We start from the raw sequence: 21,898 nt of genomic DNA on the forward strand, positions 1-21,898 counted from the left end.
ACGTAGCGAGGCACGTCGGGCCTATTCTACAACTCCGGACCCGCAGGGGGAGACAATCCTGCATAGGATGGTTTATATACTCAACAGGAAAGTGATGTTATATCTTGATGTATATTTTGTCGAATTGTCGTAGACTGATCTCAGAAGAAAGATGAAGTATTTAATGTTGTGTTTATATTAATTTGAGAGGAATCATGTATCTCATGCGACTGTTTGGACTAGGCACGACTTTGTAATTATTGTTAATACTTTCAAAGTAATAATGGATAATGACCTTGTGATACAGCAATACTATTGGCACTTCAGCACATTCAAGGCTATTGTTATATCAAGATATTCAAGACCTAAAATTCATTCAGCACATTTTTCTTTTGGACTTTTAAGTTTATTATGTACTTATATCGCAATAGTATAATTTCATCTTAAATTTTTGTTTTATAGTGACTGATTGATTGATTGTTAGTTTTAAAACGGCAATGCGATATATATTTAAGTTTTCGGGCGTCGGATGATTATTAAATTTCCTTAATGCTTCTCGGCGTAGTCTAATGGCTTCCTTACATTCCTTAGTGACCCAAGGTTTTTGGGTTCTTTTACAATACGGCGAGGACTTGGGAACGGATTCTTCTGCAATCTCTATTAAAATAGATGTAAAATGCTGAATAGAGTCATTTACATTGAACACTGTATCCTCATTCAGCCTAGTTTTACAGAGTGTTTCAAACTTGGCCCAGTTGGCCTTCTTTAAATTCCATTGTGGAATTACTTCCTCAATTGTAGAGTTAAGATTTACAAGGGAGATTGGGAAGTGATCGCTGCTGTGAAGGTCATAAGCGACCTTCCATTGATAGTCCAAAAGCAGCGAAGGAGAACAAATTGTCACTGGTCTTGGTGATGTCCAACATTTGACTCATAGCCAATCTGGTTTCTTCTTCTTCCACGACATGGTAAGTTTCTTCAATGTCTCGGTCCCACGAAAGGTAAGTAATGACAATTCGGTGACCAACGAGCATTTCCGAATCTTGTGGTTCCCAGTGGTGAAGTGACACACCGCAACTGAAGCACTTGACTTTATCCCCTTCGCCCAAGTAGAAAAATCCGGCTCTGCATAATTCTTCAGGGATCGGTCCTCCCAGATACTTAGGCCATTTTCCTTTGAACGATTGAAGACGATTTTCAAAGTCGCTGTATTCCGACAAACGCACAGGAAACGAATATTCGTCTTTCACAGGTTCGTTTCGATGAGGGTTGGGTGACATGGACAGGCGTTTGCTCAGGGCTCAGGGCTGGATGACATCCGTAGGGGGGTAGACGTGAAGGTTGACATCCACCTTTAAAACGAAACCCAGTAAAGTGTCCAAGAGGACGAGCGGCATCCCTCAGGTTTGACACGCACAGCATCACTTTCCATGATAGGGGTAGTGAGAACATAGTTTCCATGATGCTTTACGGCATCGCTAAGGTCACAGCGTACAGCATGGTTCCCATCGCAAGGCTCACAATCGCATTCCACTTCAGAAGCCCCAAACTTGAATTGTGCCTTTCTGAACTTGTTTTGTGTTTCTCTGAAAGTATTCATGTTGTTCGCTTGGTCTTGGTAGTCACAATGAACTATCGATCTTGCCTAGGGTTCCTTTTTATATACAGACCAATACCGACGTGTCCATACGGTAAGGTGAAATGATTGGGAAGTCGCACTCGCTTCTGGTACACGATTTGATAGACTTTTTCCAAGGGTCGACTGACGATGTGGTGAGTGGGTAAACGTACAATCTTGTTGTGTTGATAGGTGGTCACTTTAAAGTGTTCATCTTCTCTAGACTGCAAGGCTTCTTTCAATACCCCAAAGTCCACCACTCGACCGGTACGATAATTCAGAGTCAGTCCTTTCACTTTACACTTCCTGTGCACTTCTCCTTGTTTGTCCCGGTATTTGTAGCCGTAATGTTTAGGACCACCACTGACGAAACTTAAAATCTTGTCGTCTGGGTGCTCTTCTGTCCAGGCTCCTAAACGGTCTCCTTCGATGTCAGAGTGATGTTGACTCGGGTAATGGATGTAAATGCAACTGTCCGTGTCAAAGTACAAGACACGTTCCCCTAACAGTTCTAAAGCTTCGTACAATTTTAAGCGAGCATGAGCTGTCACGTCACCCGCAATGATGACATTTCCAAAGGGGTCGTCTTGTACAAAGTCCAGATCTTCTTCGTAATTGACCAAGATCAAATTCTCGCGAACGATGTCCACGTGTTTGATGAATTTGGTTTTGTCGTGAATCATCTGGAAGTAGCGGGAAGGTTCCGTCAAATATTCCGTCGTGGTTAAATACGGTCGTTGTGCCATTTTGCCCAAGAAGCAATTTAACATCACTTTGGCAAACGATCGCCTGCCTTCGTTTTTCTCGATGTGATCTAAAGTAATGACTTCTTGTGAACAGTATTTCTCTTTGAATATCTTTTGGTCTTCGGGATTGTGACACCAGGACGGATAGCCACTGGCTTCTTGCTTCAGTTTCAAAAAGGCATCCACGTAGTCTGCGAAAGTGCCTTTCTGCGTGGGGTCACCCTTGTGGTATTGTTGTGTCTTGGAAAAGTGGCAAATTTCATACACTTCTAACAGTTGGTATCCCATGTCCAAAGCTTTGAACAATTCTACGCTGACCCACGTCCCCGTCAAGGCCCGTTCTTCCTGGGTGTGATGACAAGGTTGATCTGGTTTCGGCACAAGTACGGCACAAAGGAAACATCAGTTTGCCTTGGCAATGGTGAGGTAAGACGGGATGGTATAGGTTCGTGGGAGGCAAAACTTTGCACTTGATCAAGCCTTCGTATTGTCGAATGTTTTTCAGGTCAATATGTTCCGTTAGCATTTGCGGGTGTCCTGCAGGAAAGCGACAATATTTGCACACGTAGGAATACAGCGAACACACGTCCAAGTATTAGATTTCTTCTCCTTTCTCTCCGTCAGCTTGGTACAGCAAACAGGTGGCATTAGTCCTTCCTCCGTACAAACTGTCCCTCGGGTTCAGGGGGTCCACCCACTGGTCACTTTCCACGATGAGTGTAAACTCGGGATCGATTTTCAAACGGTGATTGTACTCGTGTTCCCATATTTCCACCACTTGGTATCCTTCCTGTTCTAACTTTAGGCGTCGCTGACAAGTGGCCTGGTACAAGTCTTCCATGGTTCGTTGTAATAAATGATTGTTAGTGCCACGGTCAGGGTAACAGCCTCGGGCAAATGGGGTAGAACGGCATGTTGATTGGCTTCCGTATTAAAAAAGTGAGGAAAGTACCCTTTAGCCATTGCTGTCATTCCAAACGTTTTAGGCATTCGACTCAAAGGCATGGCTAATTAGCTCATCGAATCTTTAAACTGTACTTTTCCCACTTGCATGAAAATGATTTTGGCTCCGTTCAAAGTGACTTTAGGACGTTCGGTGCCATGTTCCGTATAGTATCTCAAAAGAAACTGTCCATCGTGTCCGGAGAAATTGTGAGCCATCACCGTGGCATGACGATGACAATCTCCATAACGTTCGATGTCCTCTTGGCTCCACGTCTTGTCGATGGGGTCTAAGACCCATCGAGCGAAATCGGCTAGCGTGTTCGGTCCTCGAAAGATTTTTTCATGCCCTCCAGGAATCTTGCTGCAGTGAGGGCAACAACTCAAGATAGGTTCTTGAATGCACTTCTCGCACGCTCGATGAGCCACGCAGAAATTAGGAATGTGAATGCCGGTCTCTTGCATGCATTCGAAATCGAAAAAGATGAAATTCCCCTTCTTCTTCTGTCCATCTTCTTTCTCTGGTTGGGGTTGGTATTTTTGAACGCAGCATTGGTGTTCCAAGTCCACGATGTGGTGACAAATGTGACATTTTTTCTTTCCTCGACATACGTGTGCCTTGGTATTATTGGTACGTATGCCTTGTCCACACGTAGGGCACAGTCTCAGCAGTTGACAAGCACATTTCTTCTGTGAACCTTGCGTCTTCAAATGTTGCTGGTAACAGGCAGGGCTGACAAACGTGCGCAGACAAGCAGAACAATGGACTTGTTCTTGTCCTTCGCTCAGACAGGATGGAGAGGCCAAACATCCTGAGCATTTCGATCCGCAATGTTTGTGTTCCTCTCGATTATTATAACAATAGTCACATTTCTAGCAATAATAAACATATCCCAGGAATCCGGTGATAGTGGCAATCGTATCGAAATGGTCATCGTGATGATAGACATGAATGTATTTTCCATCCTTAAAGTCTTTCCCTCGAATCAACAGATGGCCGCGCACTTCTTGACGGTGCACTTTCTAGGTGTAGCGTGGAGCTAGGACATCTTGCAATTTTTGCATCTCAGGAATACCGCAGGGTCTGTCTTTGGACAGGCTGGCTTGTTGTAACAGGAGTTCTGCTTCGTTTCGCTGTTTGGCTCGGTTCGATTTTCGAATGTTCTCCCATGCTCTTTTCCATTCTGCCGTGTCGTTTTTGTCGGCATAGGTTCGTCCCACCACGATAGCCCTGGCTAAACACATCTGGTCTTGAGAATTGTAAATTTGGACGAGGTTCTTTTTGGTACTACGAAAGCCGTTCACCAATAACACCTTTTTTCGTTGTCCGGTCCCTTGAGGAGGAGAGACGTGGGTCATGTCCAGTGTGGCTTTTCCATCGGTGATGTTAAACTGGTCATTGGATTGTTGTACGTGTTGAATCTTGTCCATGACTTTGGAAGCGGTCAATTCTGCAGGGCTGCTAAACTCGATCCAAACAGGGGATTTCAAGCCGTCGTGTTGTATGGAAAGTCTCAAGCGATCGTCTTCTTTGAGTTGACATTGTCGCTTGAGTGTGGTAAGCAAAGAATCCCACATCTCGGTGATGAACCCTTCTGCTTTCTCTAACGGTACTTCGGACTTGAAATCTTTAAACTTCACCATGTATTTGTAAGCCGTGGTTCTAAATTTTCTAGAGGGACGCTTTTCCCTCTCTTGAATGGAATAGTAGTTTTCAGGGTTGACTAAGGGTGATGAACTTTGTTTAGAGGGTTCGGATTCTGGTTCACCTATGTCAGCCATAAGTTAATAAAAGAAATATGATAATAAGATTAATACTTTGAAGTACAAATTTATCAAATGCCAAAATGACAAACTCCGCTTGAACCGCTTCTCTGACTAAAATAAAAATGGCCACTGCCAGACTTCCACACGGCCCACACGCCAAAGTGCCAAACCAGTCGGTTGCCATGGCTTAGAAGTAAAAGAAGCCCAAAATAGTAAAAAGCCGACGTAATCATAGTCCAAACACTTAAAATGTAGGTGAATAATATTATATAATTTGAAGCTGCGCAAAATTTATCATTTGTACAGTTCGAAACTACTAAATGAAAACGATGAAACTATTTTACAGTTGTTAAAAAATTAAATCATGATTTCGATAAAAAAACAACCTAGATTATAACATAAAAAACCTAGACACCTAGATTGTGCCAAAAAAACCTAGATCTAGGTGGAAAAACCTAGGAGTGGCAACACTGCCCCCGAGTGGTCTAAAGCGCTCTCCGTTACGGATCACTGGCATCTCACCTCTGTCTGCGTGGGTTCGATTCTTGGATTCCGTCAGTGTTGGTATGTGAGAATGCTTGCCAGTAGTTTCTCGTGGGTCGGTGGTTCTTTCCGGGTTCTTCCTCCACCATTAATACTGGCCGCCATGTATAGCATATCTTGTGCGGAAAAATGGCGTTAAACCCCATAACAACAACAACAACCTTCAAAAATGCTTTGTAGTTCTGCTTCAGCAAAACATTACGGTATTTTCGTTTGGCAAAGATTTTATTGAAGTCATTTTTATAATTGTCAGCTAATGTCGAATCAAAATGTAAATTTATGGATCTTGTAAAATTTGCCTCTGATGCAGATAAGGCTTATATGGAAAAACTCTATTACAGTATATGATTACAGTATATGTCATGTACTCATTCAGTTTAAATGTGTGTCATTTCCGCGTTTCCTGCGATAATACATTTTCTAAGCAACGATTTTGCACTATCAATTACAAGACCTGATAATGATTCCAGACTTTTGCAGCTCTAACATTGGCAAACATTTCCCACGTCTTTCATTTTTGATTGCCTCTTGTCACTATTTCGTTCTCAGTGGTTTACCGTTTATTTTTCTGTATGTTCTAATTTTAAATGCTGTGTTCGATCGCTGAAGGCGTTGAACTGAAGAAATGTGACAATCCTGCTTGATTGATTGATTCATTGATTGATTGATTTTTTTAACGGCGCATCATCACTGTTAGGCTATTTAGCGCCAAATAAAATGTTATTTCTATAATATTTTTTAAAACTTATAAAAGGTCCTATATCGACCAGCGATATAAAAGAAGAAATGGTTGAAATTAAAAACGATAAGTTGGTATCGGTGCAAAAGAAAGCTTCCCGATCAACGGGAGATGTAAATGTTCTATGTTAATGAAAAAAAATGAAAAGGTCTTAAAATGGGACGGTATATATATATTGCATAAAACTGCACAAGGTGATAGCATAAAAGTCAGAGTTTAGAGTAAATATTTACGGCTTTCAGGAACTCTATAATACGAGTGATGTTTATAGTATCAAAAAGTTCTTTCATGTCATGCGCAATGTAATAACGATCGCGCGTAGGTTGCAGGTCAAAGCACTCTATCATAAAGCGCTTGACAGTGAATGGTTCATTGCAAGAAACGCACTCTGGTGGGTCTTTACCTTTTAGTATGTGGGTGTGGGTGATATAAGTATGACCAATTCGGATTCTTGCAATGACTACCTCCTCCTTACGCATGATTCTGTAGGAAGCAGTCCATTCTCCTAGAGTTGGCTTGATTGCATGAAGTTTGTTATTCACGGCATCATTCCATGATGCCTGCCACTTCTGACGAAAGAACTTTCTGATACAAGGTTTAAATCAGTATACGGTATTTTAAAATCAGATGGTTCTTGAGTAAGGGCCATTTTAGCAGCGCGATCTGCTTTTTCGTTACCTTTAATACCAATGTGGCTAGGTAACCAACAGTATATTATATTGTGGGAGACACTCAGCTCGGTATTTTTGACGGGTATGTTTTTCAATAATAGGTTCTCCAGTTTTCTATTGTGTAGTGACTGGAGTACTGATAGTTAGTCGGAGAAGATGATACTGTTTAAAAAATGGTTCTTTTCTCTATGTTGCAGAGCAAGGTCTATTGCTCTGATTTCGACTGTAAAAACTGATGCTCCATTTGCTAAGCGAACTTGCGTTGTGTGATTTCCACATACAAAGGCTGCAGCAGCCTTTTCTTCATCCTTTGATCCATCAGTGTAAATTCTGGTGTAGTTTTTAAATTCGGTGAGGAGTTCATGGTAAGAGTTGTGGAAGACAAAAGGGTTTGTTTCGGATTTTTTTCCATCGTGTAGCTTAAAAAGTACTTTTGGTTCTTTAATTAGCCAGGGTGGTGTTTCAGAGATGGACGTTTTCTGAATTTTAGAAAGATCAATTTTTGTAATGTCAAGGCTGGCAGATATTCTAATGCCAAAGGAAGGTATGGCGTTTGGTTTATTTTCGTATAAGGTTTTGTATTTGGGTTGAAAAACAGCCGAAAAAGCAGGATTCTGAGGGTTTGATTTTAATTTGAGAGCATACTGTGCGGAAAGCATTTCTCTGCGATGCGATAACGGTGGTTCATTCGCCTCAGCTAGAAGGCTTTCATACGGGGATGTTTTAAATGCCCCCAGAGCCAGTCTTATTCCTTGATGATGAATTGGATCAAGCATTTCAAGATACGATTTTCTGGCTGAACCATACACAACGCAACCATAGTCCAGTTTGGAGCGAATAAACGTTCTGTATAAATTCGGGATGACTTTTCTATCAGCACCCCAGTCAGTGTGCGCTACTACTTTAAGTAGGTTAAGTGCTTTTAAGCATTTAGCTTTCAAGTTCTTTAGGTGAGGAATAAAGGACAGTTTTCCGTCAAAGATTATACCTAAAAATTTTGTTTCCTCAACAACTGGAATAGGTGTTCCATCCAGCGTGAGGTTCGGTTCATCGTGATGTCTTCGTAACTGACAGAAATGCATGCATACCGTTTTTGATTTCGAGAATTCGAAACCGTTTGCACTGGCCCAATTTTGAATCTTGTTTATATTTTGCTGCAGTTGTCTTTCAATTGTATGCATGTGCTTTGATCGATAACATATTAGAAAATCATCAACGTATTAGACGAGCAATCCACACCAGAAGCCAAACACTTGGTAATGGTATTAATTTTGATGTTAAAGAGTGTCACAGATAAAATACTGCCCTGAGGCACACCCATCTCTTGCTCGTGCAGATCTGAGAGGGTACAGCCGACTTGTACTTTGAATTCTCTGTCGGAGAGTAAGTTGGATATGAAAGAGGGCAGACGGCCTTTTAGACCTAGATCGTGCAGGTCATTTAGTATCCCGTACTTCCATGTAGTATCATAGACCTTTTCTAAATCAAAGAAAACCGCTACTAAATGTTCTTTCTTAATAAGTGCATCGCGAATAAATGTTTCCAGTATAACCAGATGATCATTGGTGCTCCGGCCATATCGAAAGCCACTTTGGAAAGAAGATATTAAATTGTTAGTTTCCATGTACCAGACAAGCCGAGAATTGATCATTCGTTCCATTGTTTTGCACACACAGCTTGTGAGTGCAGTTGGTCGATAGCTGTTGTGGTCTTCACTATCTTTACCGGGTTTGGGGACTGGTATTACAGTTGCTTCTTTCCAGATTTTTGGTACATTACCAGTAATCCATAAATCATTGAAGAGTTTCAAAAGAGATGTTAATGATGTATCATGGGCCTTATTCAAAGCCTCCCTAAGCTCCGATAGTGAGAACAATTGATTATAACTTTCCGAGTTGTTGGATGTTAATTTTAAACGTGACTTTTCTGTTTGAGTTTTAAGTTTTCGGAAGGCTTCTGAATAATTAGATGATGATGAATGTTTCGAGAAACTGTCAGCAAGAATATTTGTAATGTCATGTTTTGAACTAAAGTTGTTATTGTTCAGTGTCAGATGTCGGAGAGGGTTTTGTTTTCTCTTTCCGTTTATTTTGCGTATAGTGCCCCAAACTTTCTTAACAGAGGAACGAGAGTTTAAAGAAGAAACATATTTCTTCCATGATGCTCTTTACTTTCTTTGATTGTGCGGCGAGCTTTGGCCCGGACAATGCGATATATATTTAAGTTTTCGGGCGTTGGATGATTATTAAATTTTTATAATGCTTCTCGGCGTAGTCTAATGGCTTCCTTACATTCCTTAGTGACCCAAGGTTTTGGGGTTCTTTTACAATACGGCGAGGACTTGGGAACGGATTCCTCTGCAATCTCTGTTAAAATAGATATAAAATGCTGAATGGGGTCGTTAACATTGAAAACTGTATCCTCATTCAGCCTAGTTTTACAGAGTGTTTCAAACTTGGCCCAGTCGGCCTTCTTTAAATTCCATTGTGGAATTACTTCATCAATTGTAGAGTTAGGATTTACAAGGGAGATTGGGAAGTGATCGCTGCTGTGAAGGTCGTCAGCGACCTTCCATTCATAGTCCAAAAGCAGCGAAGGAGAACAAATTGTCAAATCGATGCATGTGTATGTACCCGTGCCTGGGTGTAAATATGTTGGTATTTTGGTGTTATATAGACACAGATCGTGTCTAGAAATAAAGTCTTCAACTTTGTGACCTCTGTCACTTCTATGATTTGATCCCCATAAAATGTTATGGGCATTAAAATCCCCGAGTAAAATAAATGGCGCGGGAAGTTGTTGAACAAGGGTGTCTATGTCGTTTGGAAAAAGTTTAGTGTTTGGTGGTAAGTAAATAGAGGAACATGTAGTCACTCGATGAAGAGTGACGCTTACAGCAATCGCTTGTAAATTTGTGTTTAAAGGGATGACGCTATGAGGGGCTCTGTTGTTCACAATAACAGAAACTCCTCCTGAGGCTCTGTCAACATTTTGAGAGTAGTTGTTAAACAGGGAGTACTTTTTAAGTGTGATGTTATCTGTATTTTTCAAAAATGTTTCCTGAAGACATAGTACTGCAGGATCATGTTCGTTTAAAAGCAGAAGAATATCATGGTAGCTGACTTTAAGTCCTCTACAGTTCCATTGTCAAAATGGTGTTCTTCATTACAACTTTATATTGAAGACTCTGGAGCTAGATTAGACCTTTCGCGGAGGCAATCTGCTTGGTTATTTATCTGGAGGAAGTACGGGGGTATATTTTTTGGTGTTAGGTCTGGAGCCACCTTGAGGACATGGAGTAGATTCTTCTGCATCCATATCCTCAAAGTTTCCAAACCTATTGTGCAGTTTTTTTGGATCATCAGACCCTTTTTGCTGCCTATTTGTTGTCGACTTTTTTTACTGTTTGGTGATCTTGGTGGTGGAGGATTGTTGAATGTTGTTTGCGTCGATGTTGAGTTTTTCTGGGGTTTGTAATGCGCAATGTTCGAGACGGAATGGGATTCAGGTGGGTCTGTTTGGGTTTGGGCGTCTTTCGTTGCTTTTTGGTTGCTCTTCACTATAGATGAGAAGGATGGGCCGGGGAGTGATGTTCTAGCTTGTACAAGCTTCCTGGCCTCTGGATATGGAATGCTGGATGTGTATTTGACCCTCTGGGTTTCGTTCTCCTGTTTCCATTATCGCAATCTTTTGAATTTGCATGGTGTTCCTTGCCACAGTTGACGCAATGCGGAGTGGCTTTGCAGTCGGATTCCCGAGGAGAAGGGTCTCCACATCGTCCACATACTTGGTTTCTGGAACAGCGGTCTTCATGATGACCGTATTTTTGACAGTTGTAGCATCGGAGGGGATTTGGTATGTATATCTCAACCTTAACTTGTAGGAACCCAACTTTGACAACTTTAGGTACCGTTGGTTTGTTGAAGGTGAGTATAATGGTGTTGGTGTCCTGCAGATCGTTGTTTCGTTTGATACGAATGCTACGAACTGCAGTGACACCTTCAATTTTCATCCCCTCTACGATGTCTTTGTCGCTGACTCCAGCCATGTCACGGCAACAAATGACGCCTTTTGATGTATTTAGAGATGTGTATGCGAAACAAGTTACTGGGATGTCATGAAATACCTTAATTTTTTGAATGTTCTCAGTGTGTGCTTTATGTTCGCACTCCACAAGCAGACCACCTGATTTGATCTTTTTAATGCTTTTTGGTTTGCCGACTAATCCAAGTATAGTCTTTTCGATTATAAATGGCGATAGTGCGGCTAGGGATTTGGTTTCATCTTTTGATTGGATGACCATGAAGCGAGGAAAGGATTCCACACTACATGGTTCATCATCTGAGTCAGTTCCCGTTTTGGTACGCTTATTTTGATTTTTGTGATTTTCCATCTTGGCTTGAATAAAAATTCAGCACCCGTGCTCCCCACCCACCAAGGAGCCCAACAAGGGGACACTTTTCAAGTGTCAGGGATACACAGATGCCATACTCAGTAGATAAAATTACCTTTGATTGACCCTGAAGTCGCCAATTTCTAAGGTCAGTAACATTACCCTATGATTGACCCGTTAAGCCACCGCCTTCTAGGAAGTCTTCTAAGACTTGGTAATGGGAAAGATTAAAGGAATATAATATAGGGGCAACGGTGGTATCAAGAGAGATACAAGGAGAAAGAAAAAGAAGGTGAGAAAGTTAATAAAGACTTCCTAGGGCTCGGCGTGACCAGCCGATTTGTCGGAGCCGGTCCCATCCCGACCACCCGTCTAAGAGAAGTAGAGGCCAAAGTAGTGTATTGCATGGAAAGCCTCTGCTCAACTACCAGGATCCTTTCCTCCCTCAACACGGGACGCAACCCACGGCAAACAGGTTGCCTCTACTTAGTCGCCTTTTACGATACGTAGCGAGGCACGTCGGGCCTATTCTACAACTCCGGACTCGCAGGGGGAGACAATCCTGCATAAGATGGTTTATGTACTCAACAGCAAAGTGATGTTATATCTTGATGTACATTTTGTCGAATTGTCGTAGATTGATCTCAGAAGAAAGATGAAGTATTTAATGTTGTGTTTATATTTAATTTGAGAGGAATCATGTATCTCATGTGACTGTTTGGACTAGGCACGACTTTGGAATTATTGTTAATACTTTCAAAGTAATAATGGATAATGACCTTGTGATACAGCAATACTATTGGCACTTCAGTACATTCAAGGCTATTGGTACATCAAGATATTCAAGACCTGAAATTCATTCAGAACATTGTTCTTTTGGACTTTTAAGTTTATTATGCATTTATATCGCAATAGTATAATTCATTCAGCACATTGTTCTTTTGGACTTTTAAGTTTATTATGCATTTATATCGCAATAGTATAATTTCATCTGAAATTTTTGTTTTATAACATAGATAACTAAATTTTTTGTTACGTTTCACGAAGCTTATTGGTATTGCCTCTTTCTGTTCCTTAGTACAAGACCATTGACCTTGTACTATTACCTATATGCTATGATCACTGAATGCAATCTGAAAATCTATATTTATTCTTGTTTTGCATCACAAACCGCTGTTACCATATATAACTCATCATAACTTGTGCAAAAAATGCAAATCATCTTGAAGGACCATGAATGCGACTGTTATGTTAACATGCAATATTTCTATCAAGTAGTTATGTGTTTTCAAACAATCCTGATTTTCACATAAGTTCGTATTTTACCATTTTATAGTTTCACTCATTGTTAACTTGTTTTATGACATACCAATAAATTCCCCTCTATAAGGCCTAGCTTACCCACTTATTTAAACACATTTCGTATTATACCTACTAGCGCAGTATAGATGTTTGTAAAATGCGAACGTACATGCGACCACATCACTTACGTCTTGTGTTTGTTCAAAAATAAATCTCTTCTCGTGTGCACCTGTTAAAAATACAAGAATTTACTATTTAAAAATAAGAGTGCCGTTATATGGTGAAAGATAGTAGACGTGTTCTCACACATAAAACACACATACACACAAACATACATATATATAAAGAGAGAGAGAGAGAGAGAGAGAGAGAGAGAAACAGAGAGAGAAACAGAGAGGGAATACAAAATATGATCGATGATAGAAATGGCAAGGTTTTGTTTTATTTAATGTTATACTATCAAATATTTGTGGTAGCTAGATATCAATCATTGCACATCCTTTCAGATACAGACACATAAACCTAACGTCTCTTTTATGGTGTTGCATCATTTCCCTGGCACCTTTAAATCTGATAAATACATACGGCCAGTCAGTTCATGTTTATTCATTTGAGCAGATGCATATTTAAAAGGTAATCTTACACCATATTCATTGAAAACGTTACGTGCAACAGATCCCAACATTTACTGAGATTGTTGATTGTAAGATGGAAACATATATGTATGTATGTATGTGCATACGTACGTATGTGATTGAGCCTGTGTGTATATGACTGGCTGACTGGATATGTGCACGTGTGCATTACGTAATGTTTACTTGCTTACAGGCACACACACACACACACACACACACATATATATATATATATATATATATATATATATATATATATATATATATATATATATATATATATATATATATATATATATATATATATATATATATATATATATATCCCGAGTAATATAAATTCTATCGCTTATCAGTGACTAAAGCAGTCATATAGTCCTATGATTTCACTCACTCCTTATAGTCCAGCTTTATATCTACAACGGTGATCCAGCAACATCATTCTTGTCGCTCTTCAGTGTACCGATTTTCTATCTACCGCAATAATATCAAAACACATTTTCTATCAATTCTCCTTTTTTTTAATTTTCTATCCGTAACATTGATCCAGTAAATCATTTGCATCACTCCAAAGTTTAATACTTTTCTTTTTACCACTCTGACACATTAACATCATTTGTATGATGTCCAACAACAATCCAATATCATGATTTGTATCAGTCCATCGTGCCATGGTTTTCAATCTACCACATATCACAGTCATCCAATAACACCATTTCTATCATTTCTCCGTGTTCTACTTTTCTATTTACAACATTGATTCAGTAAACTATTTTTATCAATCCATCTTGTCCTGCTTTTATATCAATCTCAAAGAGAAATGGGAACATGATTTATGTCACTCCTCTGTTTTCTCCTTTAATATCCAGGAAGCCGATACAGTAGGACGATGCGTATCACTCCTCAGCGCCTTGCTTTCATACCTACCACTGTGATCCACTAACCTGAATTTGACCATATCTTACTTTCTTGATTATCTATCTACCACAACGAAGCAGTAAAATCATTTCTATCCCTACTGAGTATCCTAATTTTCTGTCTTTCGTTCTTCCGGTAACATTTCTTATATAATTAATTTGTATCCTACTATCCTATCCACATCAGCCATCCAGGAACATCATTTCATTCTCTCCAGTGTCTTGTTTTTCTATCAAAAGTAATGACACAATAACGTCGTTCCTATTACTCCTCAATGGCCCGCTTTGATAACTGCCACAGTGATCCAATAACATGATTCTTATCACTTCTCCGTAGCCAATTTTTCTATCTACCACATTGATCCAATAACACGATTTTTATCACCGTAGCCAGCTTTTCTATAAACCACGTTGATCGAATACCATGATTTGTATCAGTCCTCTGTAGCCTGCTTTTCTATCTACCAGTTATCCAATAACATGATTTGTATCACTCCTCCGTAGCCTGCTTTTCTATCTACCACAGCGATCAAATAACATGGTTTGTAACACTCATCCATTGCCTGCTTTTATATCGATCACAGTGATCCGTTAACATAATTTGTATCACTCCTCTGTGTCCTGCATTTCTATCGATCACAGTGGTCAAGTAACTTGATCTCTATCTCTGATCCGTAGCCTCCTTTTCTATCTGCCACAGTTATTCAGTAACATCATTTGTATCACTCTTCCGTGTCCTTCGTTTCTATCTACGACACCACTGAAACAGTGGCATGATTTCCACCAACCCTCTGTGTTATCTATTCTACCTACTACAGAGATCCAGTGACATGATTTATATCATTCCACCTTGTCCTGCTTTTAGCTGACAAAGGAATACAATAACATTATTGTCAATCACTATTCATCATACTGTTATTCTATCTACCAATGTTCTTTTATTCTTTTTACTAGTGTTCTGTTATTGTTCTATCATTGTTCTGTTATTCGTTCTACCGCAGCCATCAATAACATAAACTCCTCTGTGTTCTGTTTTCCTATCTACCACAGTGATCCAGTAATATGATTCCTACTTATTATATGCCAGTTTCCAGTGATATAACTTCTATCACTCCTTAGTTTTCTGCTTTTCTATCTACAACACTGTTCCAGAAATATTATTTCTATCACTCCTGTGTCTTGCTTTTCTCTATATTGCAATGATTCATTACGACCGTTAATAACACACACCCAAGTCCGACTTTTCTACCTATCACAGTAACGCAGTGAAATGCTTTCTATCATTCCTCCGTGTCTTACGTTTCCATCTGCCACATTAATATAAACTATCACTTCTCCTTTTCCTGGTTCTACCACTCCTTCATGTCCTCATGTTCAATGTTTCACCGTGATCCAGTTTAGTAATCTCATCACTCCTTCGTGTCATGTTTTCTGTCTCCTTCAATGAACCAAAAACATGACTTCTATCACTCCTCAGTATCCCGCTTTTATATTTACCACTGTGATCCATTAGCATGATTTCTATCACCCTACTAAAGTTATCTAGTAACATGATTTATATCACTCTTCAGTGTCCTGTATTCCTATCTACTAAAGTTATCTAGTAACATGATTTATATCACCCTTGCGTGCATGTATGCGTGTATGTGTTTATGTATGCGTGTGTATATATGTATTTATGGCGACATGCGTGTACGCGTTTATGCATTTACGCGTGTATGTATGTACGTATGTAATGCTCTATGTATACAAGACAAGCGAAGACTATTTATCATGTAATTCAAGGCCACCATGTAATTAAACTGAGAAGCATATAATACACTGAAAAAGCGACCAATACCATAGGGGTCACATCAATTATTTTACTTTCCCTGAATGCATTACACAAAAGACCAATACGCTACGCGCGTTAAAGTTATTCTACTCTGTAGCAGATTAAATAATGTAATTATATTTGGGTTCACCAAACAACAATGTGGTAGTTGTTGTTGTTGTTCTAGGGTTTAACGCCATTTTTCAGCACAAGATAGGTTATACATGCCGGCCAATATAACTGGTGGAGGAAGAACCCTGGAAAACTCAGGGAAGAACCACCGACCCACGAGAAGCCACTGACAGGCTTTCCCACGTACCCACGCAAGCCGAGCCTCGGACTCGAACACACGCAGAAAGAGGTGAGATGGCAGTGATCCGTAACGATGAGCGCTTTAGACCACTCGGCCACTCGGGGCCCTAGCAATGTGGTAAATATACTCCTCCGATCATTGAATAAAACGTGACATATCATATTTACATGATTTTAAACTGCAACCTCTTTGTAATCCTAATTAAACAAACAGCAGAATTTATTGTCTTCCCCTTTTTCACCATCGAATAATAAAAATGACATCCAATTGTAGAAAATGCCAGTCTAATCTATTTGGGGTAATCGCATACTAAAGTAAAACGTAAGTCTAAGTGAAAAAAGTACACAAAGATATTATACTCTAATACACAGAATCATATATATATATATATATATATATATATATATATATATATATATATATATATATATATATATATACGTAAGTGCGTATATATATGTACGTTTGTATGTATGTATGTATGTATGATTGATTGATTTTATTTTTAACGGCGCATCAGCACTGTTAGGCTATTTAGCGCCAAACAAAATGTTATTTGTATAATCTTTTAAAAATTATAAAAGGTCCTATATCGACCAGCGATATAAAAGAACAAATGGTTGAAATTAAAACGGTAAGATGGTAACGGTGAAAAATAAAGTTTCCCGATCAATTGGGGATGTAAATATTCTATGTTAATGAAAAATGATGAAAGGATATTAAAATGGGACGGTATATATAATGCATAAAACTGCACAAGGTGATAGCATAAACGTTAGAGTTTAAAGTAAATATTTACTGCTTTCAGGAACTCTATAATACGAGTGATGTTTATAGTATCAAAAAGTTCTTTCATGTCATGCACAATGTAATAACGATCGCGGTAGGTTGCAGGTCAAAACACTCTATCATAAAGTGCTTGACAGTGAATGGTTCATTGCAAGAAATGCACTCTGGTGGGTCTTCACCTTTTAGTATGTGGGAGTGGGTGATATAAGTATGACCAGTTCGGATTCTTGCAATGACTACCTCCTCCCTACGCATGGTCCTGTAGGAAGGAGTCCATTCTCGTACAGTTGGCTCGATTGAATGAAGTTTGCTATTCACGGCATCATTCCATGATGCCTGCCACTTCTGACATAAGGACTTTCTGACAATAGGTTTAAAATCAGATGATTCTTGAGTAAGGGCCATTTTAGCAGCGCGATCTGCTAGATCGTCACCTTTAATACCAATATGGCTAGGTAACCAGCAGTATATTATATTCTGCATGTTTTTCAATAATGGATTCTCCAGTATGTTTGTATGTATGTATGTTCTTTATATCCAACTATGTATGTATGTATGACTGACTGACTGACTGACTGACTGTATGTATGTATGTATGTATGTATGTAGGCATCCATCCGTCCATATATTTTCTCTTCTGATTCATATACCTGTTACATGAATTGATGCGTGGCACACATATAAAACCAACAGGAATCCAGCTGCTGCAAGAGAAGAATATATATATATATATATATATATATATATATATATATATATATATATATATTACTAATTAATTAAAGATGGATGAATATAATTCTATATATAGGAACTAATAGAAGCTAAATGAATTTATTTTAGCAAGGTATAAATCATTAATTCGTAAACGATTTGGCTTTGTACAAGCGAACAGGTCAATTAGCAACAGAAAATGAATAAAAGTGAGGTTTTCATTGTGACTGATGCATACACCTGTAGACTGAGTGTGTTCAAGATATCGGAAATGTTGTGCACATTGTAGGTACAATGTTGATAAAAGAAACAGATAATTCACTAAAACGAGCTAATGTGTCTTTAGATAAAGTTATTGAATTACATTTGGTCTAGTAAATTAGATAGGAAAATATCTTGGCCATCTAATAACTGGCATTTACGCTAGAAATGTTAAGTTTGCATTGAACAAGACTTATTTTCACCTTCTCCAGCGTAAGTAAAACAACACTATACAACAAAATGATAACGTATTTCTCACTCTTTTGCGATATAATGAAACTGAGGTGCGTTATGGATGTTCTTGTTCAGCAAATAGTATCAAATATCGGTATCACGATGAATAACAACCGAATGAAAAAAACAAAAAACAGACGACGAAATAAAAAAAAGAAAAAAGAAAGAATAACTGATGAAGACATACTAAAGAATTAGGTCCTCAAAAAGTTATTAATAATATAGAGTATGCATTGTTTCCTATATTTAAGACATCCTGAATGTTTTACCGGGATACATGATACAACGTGAGAAAATGTCAAATGTGGGTCACGATGATAATGTTTATACTTTTCAAGTCATTCTTTCATTAAATCTGGTATTTGCACCCTTGGAAAATATGTTCACATATTATGATAGAAAAAATAATGTTACTTCTGTGTACGGTGGTTGAAAACCTCCGAAAATGTGCTCCGATGGAGCAAAGAGCGGAATAAAATTATTTTTTCCATGGAATTCCCGTCAACATGAAAATCTTAGCTAATGCATCTATGAAATCAGAATGGAATGAAACGGCTATAAATATGATGAAACGTGATTAATTAAATTTAGTATTAGCTAAGCAAGTTGTCTCCGCATGTATTTATTTTGTTTCAGCAGTGTTAAGTAGTCTTCTCTAAATGATACAGAATTTAGCCCCCCCCCCGAAAAAAACAAAAAACAAACCTTTGTCAGTTCTTGGTTTGTTTGTTGTTGTATACTTGTTGATATTGAAATAATCTAAATCAAGGTTGGAGTGAACTAACAAGACGCATTAAAACTGTTCCAGTGCTAGCGAAGCCTCTGGTGTGTTATTAAGTGCAATCCTTCCAAATTGGCAAGGACTCAACCTTGAGATAAACTCCATGTTGTGGTTGAATGATAATCACAGGTGAAGCTTCTGATAAAGTAATATACAAAGCACTGAAATTCAATGATTAGTGAATTTTACAAATAACATAATGCAACAAAATTAGATGAATGATAATAAAAAAATAACTGCAAAACAAAATATTGTATGCAGTAATACAAATTAACAGTTTAAGAGCATGTTCTATTTAAATGGATTAAATTTTATACTCAAACAAAACTACTCTGATGCCAAACCACTTATTCGTTATATTGATGCCGAAAACGACAATATCACAGCGCCTTTTATCAAACAAAATCCTCATTCGCGAACCAGATTTCACAGCAGTTACGAATGACGATTAAATCGCATGCGATTCTTTTATAAATAGATCACTAAATTGATTTCGATATCTAATTTAAAAAATATGTATAAAAAATAGAAAAATAATGATCCCATCCCTTAGCATCACTAGTTTTATAAAATTTTTAACAAAAATTCTTCTAAGAAGTCAATTGATAGAAATATGACTTAAGATTCGACAGTAAATCGTGAAAGATATAGGTCCATTAAACAATTGCTATAGAGCTGACCTTTTGTATATTGCATAATAAACAGTGTCCAGACATCGTACTTAGATAATGATGTAATACATAATCGAGGTGTTGGAATCTGTTTTGTAATAGATGATATGAGGATGCAACCATCACCCAAGAGACTGTTTGGTTGTCTAAAGCTAATTTCAAATGCCCCCCCCCCTCCCCCACGTCCAACGAGAAACGAGATCATGATTATATGAAAGCTTGGCAACAAATTAATTATATCGATTATCGCAATTTCTACCGCGATATTCGGCGAGTAATCAAGACATATTACGAAATATTGTGATACAGGAAGGAAACATGGAGTATTAATATGTCAAAGCCTATTTACATGAATCGTCATTAATACTGGATTAAAGCATAACAAACTGATTACACCTTAATCACTACTGAAACTTCATTTGTATTACAATTTTAAATTGTCAGTTTGACTAGATATTCTTTATCTCCCAATCAAATACACCGAGTCTCTTAACCTAGAGATTTTCGCAGCCATTGTTATTGGTCTTACGCAAGCTGTAAACGATAGTTAAAAGTTCTAAGCATAAAGTATGTTATACTTACCATTGGAGGAGTTCTAAATAATTGCATATGATTGTCTTGCGACAAAAGCCTTTGCTAATAGCGGAGGTGTCATGCATAGTAAAATCTTTATTTCAAATGAAGACGACCAAGGCCGCCATTCGTGTCGTAAACTATCTGCATTTATCTAACTAATAATACATAATCGAGGGAGCGTTTCATACCAGCCTGCTGAAGTTAAATGAAAAAGTCTTTGTTTTTTGTGCATATGTAAGTTTGAATATTGAAAATAACATTACCTTTGAAGATCGGAGACATGCTTGGAGGAAGAATCTCCTACACCTAATTTAACCCCAGAATCGTTCTAAATTCACTCAGATAACCTCAACCTAAAATTAGATCAAATTTTGATAAATGATCTACTAACCTTAACTTTTGACACGTAAGCATGTATGACCATATGGCTTTTTCAGTTTCTCATTCAGCTCACATTTTCAGCTGGTGATCATTTCATATTCACAGAGACCTTGAAATAAGTATGTATGTTTGTGATGTGCATAGTCGAAAAGAACCCTTCCCAGACCATATTTCTTAGTTATTCTGTCAATATCTGGTTGAAACACCGTCTTTTTTAACGGGTTTGTCAGATACTGACATAAACGCATGGTGAAAATCCTTTTCCAGATTAAAGTCCACTCGTCCCTACAAAGTCGGTTGCAAAAGAATTTCGTCCATAGGCCAAAGTCCTAAGTTACTACATGTTGCATCTATAGGCAAATATATATCGAAAGCTTGCATACGTCTCGCTGCATACCTCTGACATAACTGAAGTTCTTATATATTGGAGTTTGTGGTATCTGACCATATTATCCATAAAGGATCGAAGGTAGAATAATTCTTTTCAAAATATTCACACATGTTAAAGGATTCATTCCTCTGTCTCCGATAGCAATACAATAAAAAGAGTCTAACAAATGTTTGCCAGTATCGCATGCATCTTTTATCGGGCCGTTTGGTTTTAAGTTGTGTGCGGTGTTAGTAAACAAGAAAGTGCAACTTTTATCTGCGTTATACCCAAGTCTCCAACTTTTCGCATAGTTAGAAATTGTATCAAGTAGACGTTGCATCGAATGATGCGAAATAGACATTACGGTTGTGTCATCTGAGAATACGACAAAAGGCATGTGGAGATCGGCAAGTTTTAGACCAGGCACAGTGTGATCCAATCACCTATCACTACAAGAATGAACCACACAGACAAGATACAACCATGGCATACACCCTGCTGAATATCTAAACGCTTGGACGGTGTGCCCGCAAATAAAACAGAACTTGTTACGCTCTCAAACGAGTCTTTCGTGATGCGCCATGTCTCTCCTTTGATGCCAAGTCTGTACAACTTGTAAAATAACACGTTGTGTCATACTGCCTTTAAATGACTTAGCATTATCAAGGAATACAACATAGACAAGAGACTATTTCTGTCTGTATAAGACAATATATGTTCTTTAATACAGAATGCCTCAGTGA

General features: G+C 38.4%; 1 protein-coding gene across 3 annotated transcripts in view; it reads right to left on the reverse strand.

Moving 5' to 3' along the window:
* LOC149791087 (uncharacterized) overlaps positions 1-20,740 on the reverse strand; it is a 73,433-nt gene extending 52,693 nt beyond the window's left edge. The window contains exons 1-3 of one of the 3 annotated variants that reach the window (XM_089973008.1): positions 20,668-20,740; positions 17,818-17,871; positions 12,889-12,929 (exon numbers count right to left, since the gene is read on the reverse strand). In XM_089973008.1, the coding sequence (XP_089829134.1) occupies positions 12,889-12,929; positions 17,818-17,871; positions 20,668-20,686 (114 nt within the window). In that variant the 5' untranslated portion in view covers positions 20,687-20,740. The remainder of the gene's footprint in view (positions 1-12,888; positions 12,930-17,817; positions 17,872-20,667) is intronic. The other 2 variants (XM_089973006.1, XM_089973007.1) reach the window with 2 other exon arrangements.
* Between the last annotated feature and the right edge of the window lie 1,158 nt (positions 20,741-21,898).

The sequence above is a fragment of the Sinohyriopsis cumingii genome, chromosome 10 (assembly GCF_028554795.1).
Source record: "Sinohyriopsis cumingii isolate HCF-2022 chromosome 10, ASM2855479v2, whole genome shotgun sequence".
Lineage (NCBI taxonomy): Eukaryota > Metazoa > Mollusca > Bivalvia > Unionida > Unionidae > Sinohyriopsis > Sinohyriopsis cumingii.